Source organism: Lineus longissimus, chromosome 7 (genome assembly GCF_910592395.1).
Source record: "Lineus longissimus chromosome 7, tnLinLong1.2, whole genome shotgun sequence".
Taxonomy (NCBI): Eukaryota; Metazoa; Nemertea; class Pilidiophora; order Heteronemertea; family Lineidae; genus Lineus; species Lineus longissimus.
Genome location: NC_088314.1, coordinates 12,361,819 through 12,382,177, shown reverse-complemented (window position 1 = coordinate 12,382,177; position 20,359 = coordinate 12,361,819). Strand labels below are relative to the sequence as shown.

Below are 20,359 nucleotides of genomic sequence, written 5' to 3'. Positions count from 1 at the left end.
GGGCAAATGCCCTAGAATCATTATAGCCATTGATGTTGACAAGCACGAAAACTTTGTTCAGGTTTCTCGTCCAATCACGTGACCTCTCCAACACTCGATAATGCACTCTTTTCGTCCACGTTTTAGGCCAATCTTCGGCCTGAACATGAAATCTAATAAGCGCAGTACTTAAATCAGATGTTTCTCTCGCCTTGAAAACATTCCTGGGTAAAATCCATTGAGATTAGCCGAGTTAATCCACTTTTTCCGTGCCTAAAATCTCTGCCGCTGAATTCTATAAATAGAAACTATTAACATTGCGGCAGTGTGGTTCCCATTGTGCGCCCTCCCACTTCACACCATGTCAGGAACTTTTACGGAGAGAGAGGGCGTGCGGTAAGAAGAATGGCCAAAATGACGTCACGTTTTCCTGGCAATGTCTCTTGCCAGACCAGTCAAGCATTGGGAAAGCATCTTTAATTCAGACAAGGTTAGAACTAGAAAAACGAATATGTTAATTTGCAAAATTAAAAGCAGATTTCACCACTAACCAGCCAAATCGGAATACGACGGCGCAAAATGTTCTCGCTTTCCTCCTGCTAAAAAACCTTGTTCCCGCACTCCTATTTTAATTTATCCCAAGGAATGATCTGTTTTCACTCTTTGGCTCACCGTAGGGGAGTCTATGCAATACTGCAGTGTCCGTCATCCGTCGTCGTCGTCGTCGTCGTCGTCGTTGTCCGTCGTATCCTAGTTCAAAAACAGTGACACGTTTTTTAACCGCTAGGCCTATGAACTTAAAAATTTGTACACATGACCCCCTAGGTCAGATGACCCGTGACACTAAATTTCTGTCCGATCTGGTTCTCTACTTGGCCACCAGGGGGCCAAATGTGGATATCTAAAAAGTGTGATATCTCGCTTATTAGTGACTTGTTTTCGATAGAACTTTTGTGGTAGGTACTCATAGCAAGGATACATCATATATCTTACGGGTTTTTAATTTGATCTACTTTTCAAGGTTGCAGAGGTCAAATGGCGTGAATTGGCCGTTTGAGTGTAACTATGGCACGTTTCTCAACCACCAAAGCTATGAGCTTGAAACTTGGTACATATAACCCCCTATATCAGATAACCTCTGGTGCTGAATTTCAGCCTGATCTGATTCTTGACTTTGCCACCAGGGGGCCAAAACAGAAAAAGTAAGAAGTGCAATAGCCTGCTTATTAGCAAATTGTTTTTGATGAAATTTTTATGGCAGGGACCCCTAGCAAGGTTACCTCAGATGTTGCACGATTTTTCGGATTTGACCTACTTTTTAAGGTCGCAGAGGTCAAATGGCGTAAATTTGCCGTTTGAGTGTAACTATGGCACGTTTCTCAACCGCAACAGTTATGAACTTGAAACTTTGAACAATTGACCCCCTAGGTCAGTTGACCTTTTACACTGAATTTTGGTTCGGTCTGATTATTGACTTGGCCACCAGGGGGCCCAAACTCAAAACTCAAAAAGTGTGATTTCTCGCTTAAATATTACTGATTTGTTTTTGATAAAAGTTTCATGGTAGGTACTCCTAGCAAGGATACATCACATATCTTACGGGTTTTTGATTTGACCCACCTTTCAAGTTCACAGAGGTCAAAGTTGAAAACTTTACCGTTCTTGGTACGTTTTGTCGTTGTTCAATGTAAAGAGTTTTAATTTTGTGTAATGATGCATCTAAGAAGCCACTATTTGTATGCCAAGTTTCAGCCAGATCGGAATTCAAATATGGCCGAAATTGCATGTTTTGTGGGTTTTTCCTCGTATTGTGGCAATCCAAAGGTCGTGAGTTCAAACCCCGGTCAAGGACAGCCAAAAATATTTTATTTTTCATCTTTTCCTTTTTTCTTTTCTGAGTTCTATCTTACATTTTCTTCATTTTTTGATTTATTTGGTGCCATAGATTTAATTAGGCGGCCATCTTGGAAATCGTTTTTTGCCGATTGCTGTAGTGTAACGAGTGATGAAATTGTTATGGTCGGGTGGATGTGTCTACATCACATATCACCCTGGTTTGTTATTTGACCTACCTGTCAGGGTCACTGAGGTCAAAGTTAAAAATATGTTCACCATTGTCATGAAGTGGCACGTTTCTTCACTATCATTTTCACCTAGACTCTACAAGCTTGGAACCACAAGTCTCGGATTCACCACTTGGCCAGGGCCGGCTCTGAACTGGTCACAGATGCATGTATAAATTATGAGAGGCCTACATACTGTAGCACTTTCTGTAACTGTCTACTAAAAATACTTACGGTGTGCACAATGGCCCCTGGCCGTTTCATTTGTAATTAAATGGTATTCATATAATGAGATCAATAGTAGTGTCCGTGTCAGATCCCATCATGGAGGTATAAATAATTATTTATACCTCCATGATCCCATCGTTCAACTAGTCTTCTCTCCCCAGGTGCCTCACACGGACCTTCACGTCCCCATACTCAAGACCAACTCTTACAATATCGCCCTCAAAACAACCCTGGAGTCATGAATTCACAGGTGCTCCTGTGAAATCTCAGTTCTAGTTTATTTATCAAACTTTATCGAGGGTTACCCGGTTATCGAATCGAATGGATGTGTCGATCGTCGGGGCGGATTGATATGTGGTTAGGTTGTGCGTTCAAGGCGATTACTAATAGGTCATTCAGTTAGTTTGAGCAAGATCATGATCATGAAGATGCGTGTTGTGTTATCATAACTGGAAATAAGTTGAAGTTATTATTAGTACTACGATTCTTACATGAGTAAAAAGTAGACGTTTTAAGCAACACAATAATGTTACTCCCATTTTTTCTGTAAAGCTATACTGAACTAGGGATATCTTCTGTTGCCTCCTGTAATATTTACATACCATGGCTGATTAGTTCAATCATATTTCATCCAGCTGGCAGCTCTGCATTGGAAATTTTAGTGGTATAACGTGTTCTCTTGACCTTCAAACAGTAGTATAAAGCCGATATTTACTACTTTATACCCTCAGTCCTATGTTATTAGGTCATCCAGCTGAGCGCCAGGCCCTTGGGCCTCTTGTTATTTCTATTTTTCTCATTTTTACCAGCAGGGTGGTACCTTGCTCTAGTTTTTTAGCTACGCTGGCTTCCAGCGGAGCTTTGGTTTGTACTGGAGCTGGTCGAAAGTAGTTCCAGCAAAATAGTTTCATTTTCATTCGAATTTGCTGTAGCTGGGTCAGAAAATGTGCCAGGATACCAATATTTTGAACTCTTGTTTCGATAGGATTATGGCTATTCCCAGCAGAGATACTAAACGCCCCGTAATTGGCAGTAATTGGCAGATTTTAATCTGGAAATTGTCGTCTGGTCAAAAGTGGCAAAACGGCCTCGATCCTACCTGTCTCTGTAATGTACTAAACGCACTACACCTAAGGCATTGCCCTAAGGCATTGCAGCCGAGGCTGATAAAGTGATGGCCATTTTGTGAATGTATATAGAGTGTGTACGTTCACTTCAAAACATAGTTCCAATCTAAATTTTTCATGACGAGCAGTTAGAAAGTGGTATTTCCCTATATTTTGATTCTCAATGTTGGAACTGGTCGTTTTGTGGGGTTATTTTGTCTAATTCGTATCAATATTGCCGATAAAAGACACGTAGAGAAACCCAGATTCATGCGCTCAGTTCATCTACGTTTTGACAGAAAACCAGGGTGAGTTTTCTCTGTATTTTCTCTTGATTTGCTAGGTACAATTGGCCATGACAACTGTTATTTGAATAGTCATAGTATAGAATGACTCCCGTAGCTTGTTTATATAGGAAGTGTTACCGTTTTTGGCTTTCTATCTCGTTAAATTTGCTCAGTCATTGAGTCGAAGTCGAAGATCAAAACACACATGGACGCCATTGAGTCGAAGTCGAAGATCAAAACACACATGGACGCCATAGGCCTAGTACATTTTATACGCAAAACGGTGTTGCAAAAATTCTTCCCAATCATCAGAATGAAATAATCGTAATACTCATACTTCACAATTATCTATTACACATAAATATAACAACTACAGGAGAATGACTTTGAAATCCAGACAAAACTTTGTTATAAGAATAGCCTCTTTGTATTTATAAACATCATCGACGTAATCAAAACAAACCCAAACGCTAGATGAACAAACATGGCGGACCGCTTCACAAGAAGTTGGCGTTTTCTCATGTTTCTTGCCAAAATAACAATGATATCGTACACCTTTGATAGTGACACGGTCAGAGTACACAAATAATAGCGACGAAGTAGTCTGCTGGAATTGCGAGGTATTTTTAACGAACAATAAAACTGCCATTCTCAGTCTCTATGCTGATACGGAAAACTGTGAGGAGCTGCATGAACTGGGCCTACATTATTTACCATACATTACACTTTTTACAGTTACATACCCGATACCGGTACATGAAGAAATGCAATACACTGCAACATATCTGCAGGGAAGTGAAGTATGCATTGCAAGCCATGTGTCCAAACTCTGCCAAGGTGAACGTTAGTAAATAAGGGTGAACTTTTTCAAATTTAACTTTATTTTATCAGCCCCCCCCCCCCCACCAGTTCACTAGTTTTTCACGAAAGTTTTGATCTTTTTTGTACATTTATGTTTTACCTTACCACCAACATGAACAGTAAGCCATACAGGGTTATATATCCTCTCACGGTTTTCGCGTATCAGCACAGACTACTCATTGTTTTTGTGACATAATCAGGAATGTTAATAATAAATATCTTATTTTGATGGTGTTTTTTTACAAAGTGCTATTTTTTCTCATGTTTACAGGATGATGCAGTCTATAATCTACAAGTCATTCCGATGTTCTCCACTGGCAAAGTGGTGTTGCTGTGCATACTGTGGAACTGGTTAAATGAAACCAATCAACCAGTCAGCCATGAGATTGACAGGATCGGGGAAGAAGACGCTGTATCTTAGCTGATTTGTACTTCACATTTTAGTCTTGTTTTACTGTATTATACAAGTTGATTGAAAAAAGAAGCCTTGAAATTGAATAGGAATCTCTGAAATTTTATTTATTATAATATTAAAAAAAGCTTGCCTATTAAACCTAAACTCTTGAACATGCAACCTTTAACCCTTATTCTAGTGTCATGCTCGACCTTAGGTCGAGTTAAAATTCCTACCCCTTTACTGTTGCGCTCGACCCTGGGTCGAGAGAGAGGGTAATGCCTCAGAAAATAAATTAGCCACAGAGCAGTTGGAGTCCTTTGTGTTTAGTTTATCTGCCAGTGTAAAGACGGCACTGCGTCTGATCATTTGATACCAGGAAACCAAGTTGTTTCTTCATGAAAATTTTCCGCAACTTGCAACTGAAAGTCAAGCACCTTTTCAGAAGAGGTCAGGCAAGGGGTATGGTGACGTCATCATGCCTCATGTCACAATCAAGTAAGAGACCACATTGTCGCCTGAATGATATGAGACAAGAGGGTGATGTCACAATCAAGTAAGTGACCACATTGTAGCCTGATCGATATAAGAGAAGAGCGTGATGTATGAGCCATATCATGCCTGATGTCACAATCAAGTAAGACTTCGTTGTAGCCTGATTGATATAAGAGAAGCGGGTGATGAAAGAGACGGCACCATGCCTCATGTCACAATCAAGTAAGAGACTGCGTTGTAGTCTGATTGATATGAGAGTAGAGAGGGTGATCTTAGAGATGGCATCATGCCTCATGTCACAATCTAGAGACTGCATTGTAGCTTTATGGGAGGGAATAGGGCAGTGCCGCAAGAATTAATCTAAACTCAAGGTAATGAAGGAGCGATTTGCACTGACCTACTTTTATGACCTTCTGCCCTACTTTAAGACTGTTGTTGCTAAAGTAGTCGTGTTTGGTATCGAAAGATAATGAAAAGTAGGTTTGTGCTAACCCATTTTCATCACCAACTGACCTACTTGGGGACGGTTACAGCGAAAGGTGTCATCCGTGTTAGATATCAAACTAAAAGTGTTTAAGAGAAGGTTTACCCTCATATACTTTTATGACTCACTAAACAACTTGAACACCGTTAGAGGAAGGCAGTCGCGTTAATGGTATCAAACTAAAGGTGTTGAAAGAGCAGTTTTGTGCTGGCCTGCTTAAACAGAGTTGGAGCAAAGGCACTGAAGGTATTGAAGAGCTGATGTGACAAAAGAACCCCTCAACTACTTCATTCAACTGTCATCCACCCTAGGGGCCAAATTCATTAGACATGTGTAACTTCTCCCTGATTAGTTATAGGGCCTATTCATATTCTGTGAAGAAGGACCTGAATCTGTCTATTCAGTAGTTAAACGCTGTTTTAAGCTGAATGCCCTTCATGAATTTGGCCCCATTTGTCTAAGCTTGATTCCATCTAGTCTGTCCACATCTCCCTATCTACCATAAACCTACATTCTAGTACTCACATATGCTACTTATTACATTTTTTTGTCATTCATCTCATTCCTTGCTATTAAATTCTGCCAGCATAGCTATTCAGGCCGCCTGCTCTCTGCTATCAATCCCCAACGCGGAGCCCCATTAGCCTTCCACATACTATGCCATAACATTGCTTGGTCCCTGAGCTCTCTGATGTTAACATTTCACCCTCTAACACCTTTTCGCTTGCTATTTTGACCTGTGTGTCTTCTAAGGAAGTATTCTGAGCTAGCAACTACATGCATCGAATATTGTGGCAGTTTATTGTATTTTGTGGTACATCAGTTTCATTTGCTGTTATTAATTGTACTTTCATAAGTTATAGTCTATGTCACCAAAGTCTGCAGCTGATTTGAAAGATTCTGCCCCTAAAAAAATTCAAGATATTGAGTGTTTTCTAAACTGTAGCTGGAACATTGAAGTCACCATAGAATTATTTTGTCAGTGTTTTCCAATATAAATAATGCATTTAATGATTGCATGGTTTCCACGAATTCCTCATTGGATTCCTCACCTGGCATGTAAACATTGCAAAGCATAAGCTTTGAATTATTGTATTCGACTACTACCACATAAATACGAGTTGATTTGTAAAAAAATGGTACAACTGACTGTTTTATGTTGCCACGCCATAGGATAGCAAGACCACCATGTGGTTTGCCTTTCAATAGAGTGTTTTCTACCATACTCGATACTGCACGAAATCTGCAGTTGGATAGATTACTCGAGGTATTTTCTAAAAATACAAAGTGGTTGTTGACAAGCAGGTCGGCTATTAATGTCGTTGATTAATCTGAGCATGCTTAACATAGTAGTTAAATTTGGTTACGTAGTGCGGTAGCTGAGCATGATATTCAGTTAAGGTTTTCCATGGTGAACATTTGAGTTCTGTGGGAATTTCGGCATCAAAGGTAATGTAAGCAACATTTTGCTCCGGAAACTTGCTCTTTATAGGCTGACATTTCTGTGAAAACTCTGGCTCCAAAGGGTTAAACTCAACTCATTCATGCCACTGCTACACTCTGGACGCAGTGGACCAGCCTCATTCCTCAGCCTTATCACTGCGACAAGTGGTGAGATTTCTGAAGGTTTTGTGCCAGCGACTTGCCCGGCCGCCAACCATAATGTGGTGCCGATAGTTTATCAACTGGCTGCAATGGGTGCTGTAGTCAGAATAATATTTGTATTAATTTTAGTTCAAAGTAGTCGTATTCCATGTTACCTTATGTAAATTGAGATTTTATCATACAAAGATTTTTGCAATTAATTACTTTGTTTGTTATTTATTTGCATGTAAATGGAGGTCAACCATGTATGTCATTGAACCATGGGAGAAATGAAGTTTAGGAATGAAGTGTATAAGTATCAGCTACACTATTTGATTGTCAAGGCATTATACGTCGAACTTTCTGATTCGGTGACAGAAAATGCCCTGACAGTTTCGTTACAGCAATGCCCATTGGCTGATCGTCCAGCTGCATTAATTCCTGCTATTTGTGGAGACCCAATTAGGATGATGCAATTATGGACTGCCCAGGGAGTCTAGCCACTGTGTGCAGTAATCATTGTCTTCCTCTCTTCAAAAGTCTAGGACCCCTTTGTAGTCATGGTCTTCCTCTTTTCAGAATGCTACTGGAATCACCCTGTCTATCCCCATGCCTGGACACATAGTATCTGGTAAGTACTAGATGGCTCATTTGCATATGAGTGTAATGCTATGACCTGTGTGTTGACAAGGGTCTCCAGTAAGCCCTGAACAACCCCAATGTGTGTCCTTTTTCACCATGGAAAATCACTGTTGTAAACTGACAGTAATTCACCAAGGTGAATTGCGACAGTAAAATATTTCACCCTGGGGAGCATGGTGAATTCTGAACTTATTATGGTGTATGTGGAATTCAACATGGTGAATTGTACTCGCTGTGGTGAATCATACCTACCATGGTGAAATTAAGTGCCATTAGTGTAACTATGGCATGTTGACTCCCAATGTCAGATTACCCATGACACTAAACTGAGGTCATATCTGATCCTGACTTGGCCATCAAGGGGCCAAGACTGAAAAGGTAAAAAGTGCAATATCTTGTTTGTTTGTGATTTGATTTATGATAATATGTGACCAAGTAGGAGAAAACACAGCCAGAGTCGAAAAAAATTCACATTTACCAATCTTCTACATTTCTGAGAAGCATATGGTCCTAGAAATAGTTATCTCAAATACTCTCATAGATATCAGACTTTCAATTCGCAAATTCTGAGGGCTCGAAAAAAATCAATATTGAGAAATTTCATCGCGAACATTGACAATTTTGCTATTGGCATAATTCCTATCTTCTGGAATTGTCCTGACAATGTTTTTGATACATCATTGTACAGGTAACTGTCTTTACAGGATAGAACCCACTGGCACTGTGAGTTCTGAACCTGAATCTACATTTTAAGCTGTGTAAGTACGACATGCACAGAAAGATTTGATTGAAAATACTTTGAATGCAATTTCTATGATCAGGGGCTGATTCATGGCTATCACCAAAAGTTACAGCATATTGTACCTCAATGTTTTCTAAACAAATTAGGGTTCCTGTCTCTGATTGGGCGTAGATGGCTAAAACCAAAAACAGCCCAGTGACTATAAATGCACTGATCAGGACGACCATGCCGTCTGGTGTCATTCTGATACACTAGAATGCAAAATAACATTAGGACAAATGGAGCAAGTCCGCTATCCGTAAGGTGGCAGCACCGTTCACATCGCCAGCCAATCAGAGGCCCGCAATTGCTACCATGGATCCCGCAACAACAAGTTTGGAATTGTCACGCACTCGCGGCGTTAATTCCGATTATTGTCAAGTAATGTAAAGTGTGCTCCTGTTGCATTTGTGAAGAAGATTCAGTGGGTTTGTGCTTGATTTGGACTCTGACGAAATTACAACATTCTGAAAATGGACCTCCAAGGAGTAACGACCCCCCCCCCCGGCCAGGCCACACCCCACACCCTGCTAACAGGACCACACATTGGAGTAATCAGGCCAGGGTCACACCACATCCATGCACCACCGAATCATCTTCACGAAATTACAACATTCTGAAAATGGTCTTCCAAGGAATAACGACCCCCCCCCCGGCCAGGCCACACCCTGCTAACAGGACCACACATTTGAGTAATCAGGCCAGGTCCACACCACACCCATACACAACCGAAACATCCTCAAGGTAATGTAAAGTGTGCTCCTGTTGCATTTTAAGGAAGAAGAATCAATGGGTTTTTCTTGATTTGGACTCTGACGAAATTACAACATTCTGAAAATAGTAGATTTTGAGGACCCCAATGTTCAACGGTGAAGTTTCTTCAAATACGCTCAAACTTGGTGGAGGTGCTCTATACGGTATCGCCATCTGCACTTGCTATCGGCAACTAAAATCAATGCAACGTGCGCGAAGTTACAAGCCTTCAAAGTCACTACATTCTCTAATTTTGCCATTTTTCAAAGCAATTCTAATGCATTTAGGCTTGGAAAATCCGGCAAATTTCACCGTCGATGTGTTCAACTTAAAATTTTCTTCAAATTACTTGAAATTTGGCCAGGGGATAGATATATATTATATCCTTCATGTCTGCTATCGGCAACTTGCCCCCAGTTCCCCTGGAAGCCGTGAGATGGCAATACCTACGTGCTCAATGTATTTTCTATTGACCGGGGTTGAGTTTATGCTTTTCTCGTAATGAACATGTCTGCTTTCACTGAACTGGGGAAATCACAGAAATTTCTGTGTTTTTCAACATTCTTGAAGCTGGATATTGTTGTGATCTCAAGTCATGGCCATAGAAGTAAATAATGACTTTGAAATCTCCTTCCACACTCTAGTGTAGTGATTGATTTCTAGGTTGAAGAGGTGAAAATAGGTGCTGAAAGGATTGTTGATGATTGACATAGCCAAAGAAGTGATGTATAATGCATGATATGGTAGGTATAGTGTATTGCCTATTGGCTGATCTTAGTAGTGGTGAAGTAATACTCGATGTAGATACATGTTTCAAGGTTCTATATCTAAGCTCTATGTAGGCCTAGGCCTAGAGTAGCTTGTTTTAGGCGTACTTAAACTTTTTTCTTACGGTTCAACTTTTTGTGATCAGCGACTTCATAATGGTAAAAAGTTGATTTTATGATGGAAACATTTGATGATGTTGTCTCATTTAGCTTAACATAAAGGGGTTACTGGCGATGGCGAGGTTGCTGGATGGAGTGGATGTCGACTCTATATTGAAAAATTAATCCACATCACAATTGTGACAAAGTTGCGCATGTGACAGAGTGAATTGTCAAAAAATTGTTTTCGGTGCACATACCAAGTTAGACATGATCTTTGTGCGCAAGTCACATTCAGACTACATTAACTCTGTTAGCCTTATAGACTACCCCTGCTCAGCCCATCACTTGGTAAAAACTGCTCTCACCTATCAACCAAATAATCTTCTAAAAATTGTTTTCCACAATGCAAGATCAGTCCATGGAAATTTCAAAGATCAGAAACTTGACCCAAACATCAACGCAGCCTCTATTATTGCATTTGCAGAATCCAGATCAAAAGTGTCTGATCCAGACATTACCTACTCATTACCAAATTACCAACTGCTCTGTAATGACCAAACAACTACAAATGAGCTCAGACCGCCACATGGCCTGATGACTAATACAAGTTTGAAAATAATGGAAGTAAAAAATTGTAACCGTGGAAATTCCTTCAAAGCACTTTCAGTTTGCATTCATCCCCCAAATCATCACACAGTCATCCATGTCATTGCAATATATGCAACGCCATCATCTTCGTTCCAGAATCTTGTGTATGGTCTACAAGACTGCCTTTCATCATATGAACCGAATGAACAATACGTTGTTATGGGCGATTTTAACATGAAATCAATAGGTGAAGGTGAAAACTACAATGCAAAGTTGGAAACATTCATGTTTCAAGCATATAATTTCAGACAAAACATGTCCAAAAACACCACCAACTATCAGTCTAAATTGGACCTCGTATTCACCAATCCTACTCCATCTGCCACAATCGACTTGGTTCATATAATAGACAATTACTGGTCAGATCATAAAATAGTCTATTCTGCTTTGTCATATCTGTAGTTACCTCAATTCAATTCACTTTCGATGTCATCCATCAATCCTTCACAAGAGGCGAGCACAATGGCCCTGGCCATTTCATTTTGTTTTGACATAACGCCCCCTGGTAGCCAAACAAGAAATGATATTGGGCTGTGATTACGCACATAAGTTCCCCTCACCTAGGTGTACATTTGTACAAAGTTTGGAGTTCGTAGCTAAAGTGGTAACAAAACGTGCCACCATTATCGAATGGTGATGTAATTTTTGTTGACGTCATGAATGTCATGAATGACTTCTTGGCATCAATTTCCACGGTGAGCGATGATATTGTTACCTGAACCCCTTTTACTTCCAGTGTTCTCGCCAGGCCATTTAAACCCGTTTAAATTTGAGCAGTGAAAATGCACCCCATCTAAAATTAGCCCACCCTGTTAAATTTGCAGCCACCCTCTTTAAATTCACCTCCGCCATGCTTAAATCCAAGCCAATAGTTACACAAACACAGCCGTAAATATCGCATATAAACATTCCGCCGTCACTCCACGATCATTATCCCACCGCAACCCGACGGCCAGCCATCTCAATTACCCGGTACAGCACTACATCAATAGCCGGCACGCGATTTGCGCTACACTGCCTACCAAATTCTGTGTCAAATTGCAGCCAATCGAGGCAGACTCTGTTCCAAACTGCGTTATTGATATAGCGTCGGCAAGCGCCGCTCCGCAAATAGGGGGTCCGGGGAAAAATTTCAAAATTTGGGAGGCTTAGACGTAATTTCCTGGCACCGTAGGAGATGATTTTGACGTTTTTATTGCAGCTTCGACACGGGGCATTTCTGTGTGCGACGGAAGCTTTGAGTGCCGGAGGCGGAAAGAACAGACAGAAAGTCGCAAAACCGCCGGGCTGGCAGTAGGCTACTAGCAGCTACGTAAGCGTTCACCTACTCTCATTAAGAAATTTTGAGCGAGCAGTCACAATTCCAACCAAAAGAATAAAAATATGCAGGCCTACCCAGTCAGTAAGCGATATCCACTTCGCACGCCCAACTCAACTGCGCTTCCCGAAGTACTTCCAGTACTATCCACGTGTTCCGGCAGACGACGGTCGGCCAATAACAATCACCTGTAGCCTTGGCAACGAGGTCAAGGGAGTGGACAAAAGCGCACCTGTACGATCGGCTAGTGGCAGAGCAGAGCGGTTGTTTTTAATTATTATATCCGCACTTTCGGAGAAAGTTTGGATGTATTGTTTTTATCAGGATTGTCCGTCCGACCATCTGTATGTCACACTCTTGTGACCTCTCTACATTCTGAACGAGTTCGCCTAGACATTTCATATTTGGTGTGCACGTGTATCGGGTGAATATCAAGGCAAAGTTTTATAATGGCTGATTTCGCACTCAAGATGGCCAACTGTCGGCCATTTTGTTTTAAAACTTGCAAATGCCTTGTGACCTCTCTACATTCTGAACGAGTTCACCTAGACATTTCATATTTAGTGTGCACGTGTATGGTGTAAATATCAAGGTCAACTTCGATAATGGCTGATATCAATTTACACCATGCCTCTGAGCGATGTTGTCAGGTACCATCAGATTCCATTTCAATTGTATGCTGATGACAATCAGCTTGTACACTCCTTTCGGGCAGGCAATTCCACTCTTGGTACAAAAACGGTTGCTTCAACAGAGAGTTGCATTACTGACATTAAGGGCTGGCTGCATGACAACAAGCTATCATTGAATGCTCCAAAAACAGATTTTGTGAGCATTGTATCCTCACGGAGGGTTGGTTCTGTCAATAAGATTGATGTTAACGGTGTAGCAATCCCGAGCTCTGACTCCGTCAGGGACCTGGGGGTTTATTTTGACAAACATATGAGTATGCGTGAACATGTTAAGAATGTATGTAGGGCAGCGTACTTCAGCTTGCACAAGATTGGGCGGATCAGGAAGTACTTGGACCGTAAAAGCACTGAGCGCCTCGTACATGCCTTTATATCTTCAAAGCTTGATGTAAACAATGGTCTTCTCTATGGACTCCCAGATGATGTTACAGCACCAATGCAGAAAGTGCAAAACTCAGCAGCAAGACTGATATGTGGCATTAAAAAGCGCGACCACATCACGCCAACTTTTCGGGAATTACATTGGCTCCCAGTCAAGTGCAGGATTCAATTTAAAATTCTCTTGACCTGCTTCAAGGCCTGATGTGGTGTTGCGCCCGCATATCTGTCTTGTCTGCTGCATAATCAGACCAGAGCGCGTCAGACCAGGTCGTCCTCCTCAGAGCTTCTCATTGTCCCGCGCTCAAAATCACGTTATGGGGACTGAAGCTTCTCCGTGGCTGCCCCAAAACTTTGGAATAATTTACTGAAATAAGATCAATCCCAACCATCAATTCATTCAGGACCGCTTTAAAATCCTGGCTTTTCAAAAAACACTATGGTATTTAGTAGGAGGTTTTTTTCCCGCGCTTTGAGCAGGGTGACCTGGAAAGGCGCGTTATAAATATTAAATTGTATTGTATTGTATTGTATATCAAGGCCAAGTTTGATAATGGCTGATTTCGCACTCAAGATGGCCGACTAGCGGCCTTTTTGTTGTAAAACTTAGAATTGCCTTGTGACCTCTCTACATTCTGAACGAGTTCACCTAGACATTTCATTTTTAGTGTGCACATGTATGGGGTGAATATCAAGGCCAAGTTTGATAATGGCTGATTTCGCACTCAAGATGGCCGACTGTCGGCCATTTTGTTGTAAAACTTGCAAATGCATTGTGACCTCTCTACATTCTGAACGAGTTCGCCTAGACATTTCATATTTGGTGTGCACATGTATGGAGTGAATATCAAGGCAAAGTTCGATAATGGCTGATTTCACATTCAAGTTGGCCGACTGGCGGCCATTTTGTTGTAAAACTTGATAATGCCTTGTGACCTCTCCATATTCTGAACGAGTTCACCTAGACATTTCATATTTAGTGTGCACGTGTATGGGGTGAATATCAAGGCGAAGTTAGATAATGGCTGATTTCGCACTCAAGTTGGCCGACTGACGGCCTTTTTGTTGTGAAAATTGGAAATGCCTTGTGACCTCTCTATATTCTGAACGAGTTCACCTAGACATTTCATATTTGGTGTGCACGTGTATGGGATGAATATCAAGGTCAAGTTCGATAATGGCTTATTTTGCATTCAAGATGGCCAACTATAGAAATAGACTACCCAAAATAACAATAAAAGCCACTCCAATCATCAGCTTCCTTCTTTACTATTCTATTCCATTCCATAACACTACCAGCAACCTGATTTCACCAAAGTGCGGATATACTAGCGTTTGCCAGCAAACGCGGTGCCTTTAGTGATAAAAAGAGATCGTAGACTAAACAAGTGTGCTTGCAGGTGTGCCGCAGGTGGATGATAATAGCTGTCGGTGTAAAATCAGCAGTCTCTTTCAATTGATATGCAGGGTACAACAGGATCAAACGAGAAGATATGTGATACGTGATTTCAATTTTATTTGGCTTGGCGGGTGAAAAATCCGGCAAGGCGGCTAAGGATGGCAACTTGGCGGGCGAGTCACTGGAAATTTTCTGGATGGCGGCCTACGATATCGCCATGGCGATTAATGGGGTTGGAGAACGCTTGTAGTAAGGCCTCTACAAATTTTTAATAAAGTTAACATTGTACATGTGTAGAATCAAAGATCATCATGTCATCATGAAGAAGCACAGGGCTTGCGCAGTTGGTTACTGCGCATCCGCGGGCTGCGGGATGTGCAGTTGGCTACTGCGCATCTATATTTGGCGCCGCTATCTGGTTACAAAATACCATGTGCTTTGACGATGTCGTGGGCCGGGGAGGGAAGGGGGACCAAAAACATTTTTTTTGGAACCGGTGAATTTTTTATTCGTACAACTTCAACCGACCGTACAGCGCTGCATGAACATCAGAAAACGTACAAAATACGGTTGAAACGTACAAGTAAACAGCCCTGCGTATGTAACGGTTTGAATACTAGTATTTACGTGGATACCTATGGGCGGTTATTACCGCAAATGAAGACAAACCAAAGCAAAGACACTTGTGTAGCATATCAAGGACACGTAGATTGATACTCCTATGTGTGCCACATCAAAGACATCTAACGATGCGAAGTCAACAGACGGCGCCACCGTCTTGGGAAAAGTAAAAACGACATCGACAACATCAGGTTTTTGTTGATATAAGCGACTAGCGGGAAAATTCACATGTGTTGTTATGTCACTATTGCATCTATTCGTAGTAGACTGTCGTATTTTGAGATCCCCTTTCTTTTCAACATCATCAATCATACTAGTATATCATAACCATGGATAGAGATAAGTTAGAAAACTGTGTCAACCTCCTTCAACTTTTTACTTTTCCCAAGACGGTGGCGCCGTCTGTTGACTTCGCATCGTTATCTTTGACGTGGTGTATGGTCTAGAGAGGTATTGCCTTCATGTCTTATCTGTGCTGTGTATGGCTCTTGAAAACAGCTGTCCATCCCAGAGAGGTTGCGGTCTAGTTTTATCTATGCTGTATCAAACAAAAACAAAACATGCATTCCAGATGTCTTTGATGTGGCACACATAGGAGTATCAATCTACGTGTCCTTGATATGCTACACAAGTGTCTTTGCTTTGGTTTGTCTTTATTTGCGGTAATAACCGCCCATAGATACCCCGCCATGCGTCCCTCCCGCCGACTGACATGATGCCGCAAATTGCCGTGAAGCAAAATGTTTTGTCTACGATACTAACGCTGCATTGTCGTTTTATATCATCAGAATTAGGCCTGAAATTGCACCTCAGAGCATCTAGGTTTCAAAATATTTCCAGGGGGGGGGCCGGGGGGACCCCCCTCCCCGCCAAAAACTCCTTTGTTTTTGGTCAATGGTGCTGATGCACTTGCTCCACCTCTTGCCCGATTGTTCACTTTATGTCTTCAGGAAGGAAATTATCCGAATAAATGGAAAAGAGGCAATGTGATTTCAATATACAAATGAAATTGCCAGGGCCATTGTGCTCACCTCTTGTGATGGAAAGATGGATGAAGAGCATGGTATTGTGTCATGTAGTGTTAAGGGCTCAGTACACAATTAAATCTACTATAGGGTCCGTAAAAAAAATTTAACGCTGCGATTTTTGTATTGTACGCGCCAGTCACCGATCCAAAGATTGACCGCGCTCAACGTTGCTTAACTTCCACTCTGGGGCCAACGCGCCAACCACTGGGCCATAAAGGAATTCCCTCATGGCAGACGGGTTGAGCCGTGCCATATACCAGGGGTGCTATACAATTTTCATCAAACTCTGCAGAAGTGTAGTCCTATATCTTGTCAATGTCATAAGTCAATTTTAGAAAGTTCCAACAATTCTAAATTGTTTTATAGCATTTTTGTGAGACATGCCAGAATATGACAGGATGATTGGCGGTGTTTACTGCCTGTGAGAGAATATCTTTCCGACCACGTAAAATCTAGAAAAGGAATCGTGTTAGCTGATATATCATTCAAAATCTAAAAAGCCCAAACCAAATAACTAAGGCAGTATTTAGGCATGACAGGGCTTTTTTTTAATTTCATCACATTTGTCCCATGGTAACACTGAACAGTTAATAGTGATCTCAGCCCTTTGCATATTGGTTAGTTGCATCGTGAAGACCAATGCAGTGCAGTCTTGGCGCCTTGCGATTTTCCCTTTTTTTTTGTCAACAAAGTTATTTTATCTCAAACATTTGCCTTGAGAGAGTCCGCAAATAAAATTTGGGTGAAATGTTTACTTTTTAACTACTTCTTTAAAGGCCATATATCAAGGTTTGAAAACATGCTTGATACTCATGAAATATGTTGAGGGTTAAAAAAACAAGATCCCAGACATTAAAAAAAATTCTAATAATAAAGTCATTATTTAGTTATTTCAATTTTCAATTTTAAACTATTTGAATTTCCCACCACACACAACTTTAGATTAGTTCCACATGTGGCCGCTAGGGATTTTTTGATGACGTAGATCAGGTCAGTCAGAACAAAGCAAGATGGCTTCCGCATACAGTTCAGAGAGTGAGAGCAGTGAATTTGAGGATGTTTTGGTCGATACAGAAGGATATTTAAACGTTGAGCCGTACATGTTTGAGCCATTAATATCACTAGATCATAATGAGAGTGATCATTCGGACGAAAGTGATTAGAATTTGTGGTTAATCAATTTGCATGGCAGACCTGCCGATATAGCAAAGAAGACATTGATAGACGGTTGCAGATGCATAACATGTATGATTTTTGAACAGACTAATGTTGCACAATATTGTTTCGCCTCGTCAGTGTTGTATCGCCAGTTATGTCATGACGCTGAACTACTATTGAAAAGTGACGGTATTATGCACAATCATCTTGACGTGACGATATAATGCTGTGCAACGTTAGATAGGCCTAGATGTCAGATGACAATAATCTGTCATTGACAGTGGCTGTTATGGCAAGCCGTTTGCTTCAAAAAGTCGAGATGATTTTTTTCAAGTCGAGATTTTTTTTTTCAAGTCAAGAAAAAATATTTCAAGTCAAGAAATTTCTTCAAAAAGTTGATATTAGTATTTTCAAGTTTACATATTTTTTTTCAATTCTACAAGTTTTTTTTTAAGTCGACTTTTTAAATATATATACATATTTTTTTTAAGTAAAAAAATTTTCATTAATTTTTTTATATACAACTTATCAGTTGATTATTTTTCTAATTCTTTAAAAAAAAAATTTCAAGTCGATAAAAATTTATTGTAAATGACAAATTTCCTATTCAACAAAAAAAAACACATTCGAGACAGAAAAAATAAGTCGAACATTATGACGTCATCACTTTTCGTGTACAGTATGTAGACTCGTCCCCAGCCGTTCTCTTGCTGACTTCGCATTCTAATGCCCACATATATACATAGCAGGGGAGCAGTCTATACAGTATGCAAGATGGCGGGAGGCGATGTTGTTGACATTGCCGAGTGTCTGCGTCAGTGTCCCGCTATGGTCCGGCGATCTGAAAGGGCCAGACAATCATTAGATCAAAACAAACTAGAGAACTGTTCCAGGCTACTAGATGACATTCTAGGAATTCTGAGTGCGCTGTATATACGTGCATGCGATCACTTCGGTGCCGGTTCCGTTTTGGAAGAAGATTTTGCGGAGGTCTTGGTGCATATGCACAGCACTAACGATCAGGTATTGCACGCGATAGAGGGTTTGCAGAATAACACGACACACGGGCCTGATCGCGGCTGGCCAGGTGTTGAATTGGAACGGCGCGCGCAATGTACACAAAAACTGATGACGTCATAATGTTCGACTTTATTTTTGTAGCGCTCGACTGATTATTTTCTCGAGTATGAAATTTTTACTCGAGTATGAAATTTTACTTTCGACACTATTTCGGTATTTATTATGTATCATTGTTATATTTTACAAACACTATTTTTATTTTTATTTTTATGATCATTTTTTTCTCGCAGTGAAATTTTTATTAATTGATTCAACTTCAATAAGTTAAATGAGAAGAAAAATAAATATCTCGACTTGAAAAACAAATTTAATTTCAAATTTTTTTTCTTGACTTGAAAAAAAAAATCTCGACTTGAAAAAAATCATCTCGACTTTTTGAAGCAAACGGCTTGCCATAGGCTGTCACTGACACTGACCTGTGTCGCTGTCACCTTGCTATGACACAAGAAGACAAGAAGACACTATGCAGTATCACAGGCCCCAATAGGGCCTACACATTATGTATAACAACCGACCTCAGCAGCCTCGGGCATTAAATGCAATTGACATGGTTGGAACAGCTGTTTTTAACAAGTGGCATTTAATATTCAGTTGGATGCAGATATCCGGCTTCATGTGATAATCCGTATCGATAAAGTGATCACTGCAAAGTTTGGCCGAAGGCCCAGGCTTCCAACACTCCAAACGTTTGCAATTCCGAATCCACAGCTTCCTCCTCTCTCGTTCAACTGGCTTTGGAAATTCATGAAAATGGGTCCCATCCGTCATTCGATTGTTCTTTGTGCTATCCTTGACACAATTCGGAGCCACACAATACACCATAGTGAATGAAACACATTACTTCCAGGTGTGCATAATTAATTAAGGCCCTCCTGCTTTTATGATTGCATGACATGTACAGATAACCTGATCTACATCACAACTTTTGCTGAACCCGCCGCCTGGCTCTAACAAGCCAGTTGCTAGCCTGATTAGGTAATCAAGTTGTCAAACACATAATTGGCTATATCTTCAAAATGGATGGAGCTAATTGCATTTGGTTTTCTGTATTGTATAAAGTGTTAGGTACACTTTTGAAATCGTCTTACAGCAGAAAATGGCAAAAAACCTTGATATATGGCCTTTAAATAGATATTGGTAATTCCTTCAAAAAAGAAGGAAAGTTGAATTTCATTCGGCCTGTTATTAATTAACAGCTGTCTCCTGATGTCATGATCAGCAGTGAAAGCTGATTGGTCAAAGCAGCAGACTGCTAAGTTTCCGCGGCAAGTGTGAAGATCAAAAGCGCCGCGATCGAGGAAGTTTTGACAACTGACTAAACATTGAAGGCCAAAATATCCCTGTGTTCTGAATTAAATAAATGTTTGCCCAGCCATCGTTCTTGCCAGGCCCGTTTTTTTTGGGGCGGTACCGCCCTGTTATAACACAGAGTGCTGTACACTGTCCTGTTATAAAATATGGCACCCCGTTAAAATAACGCCACCCTCTGAAAAAAACCTCGAATAACTCTC

The 20,359-nt window shown here is 40.7% G+C and overlaps 1 protein-coding gene across 4 annotated transcripts in view; it reads left to right on the top strand.

Moving 5' to 3' along the window:
* Window positions 1-20,359, top strand: part of LOC135491759 (ubiquitin-like modifier-activating enzyme ATG7) — a 380,340-nt gene that overhangs the window by 237,722 nt on the left and 122,259 nt on the right. For all 4 annotated transcript variants that reach the window (XR_010447875.1, XM_064777886.1, XM_064777888.1 and 1 more), the window contains exon 11: window positions 8,061-8,112. Coding sequence is in view for 3 of the 4 variants with exons in the window: in XM_064777886.1 (XP_064633956.1) it covers window positions 8,061-8,112 (52 nt within the window). In the remaining variant the exon portion in view is untranslated. The remainder of the gene's footprint in view (window positions 1-8,060; window positions 8,113-20,359) is intronic.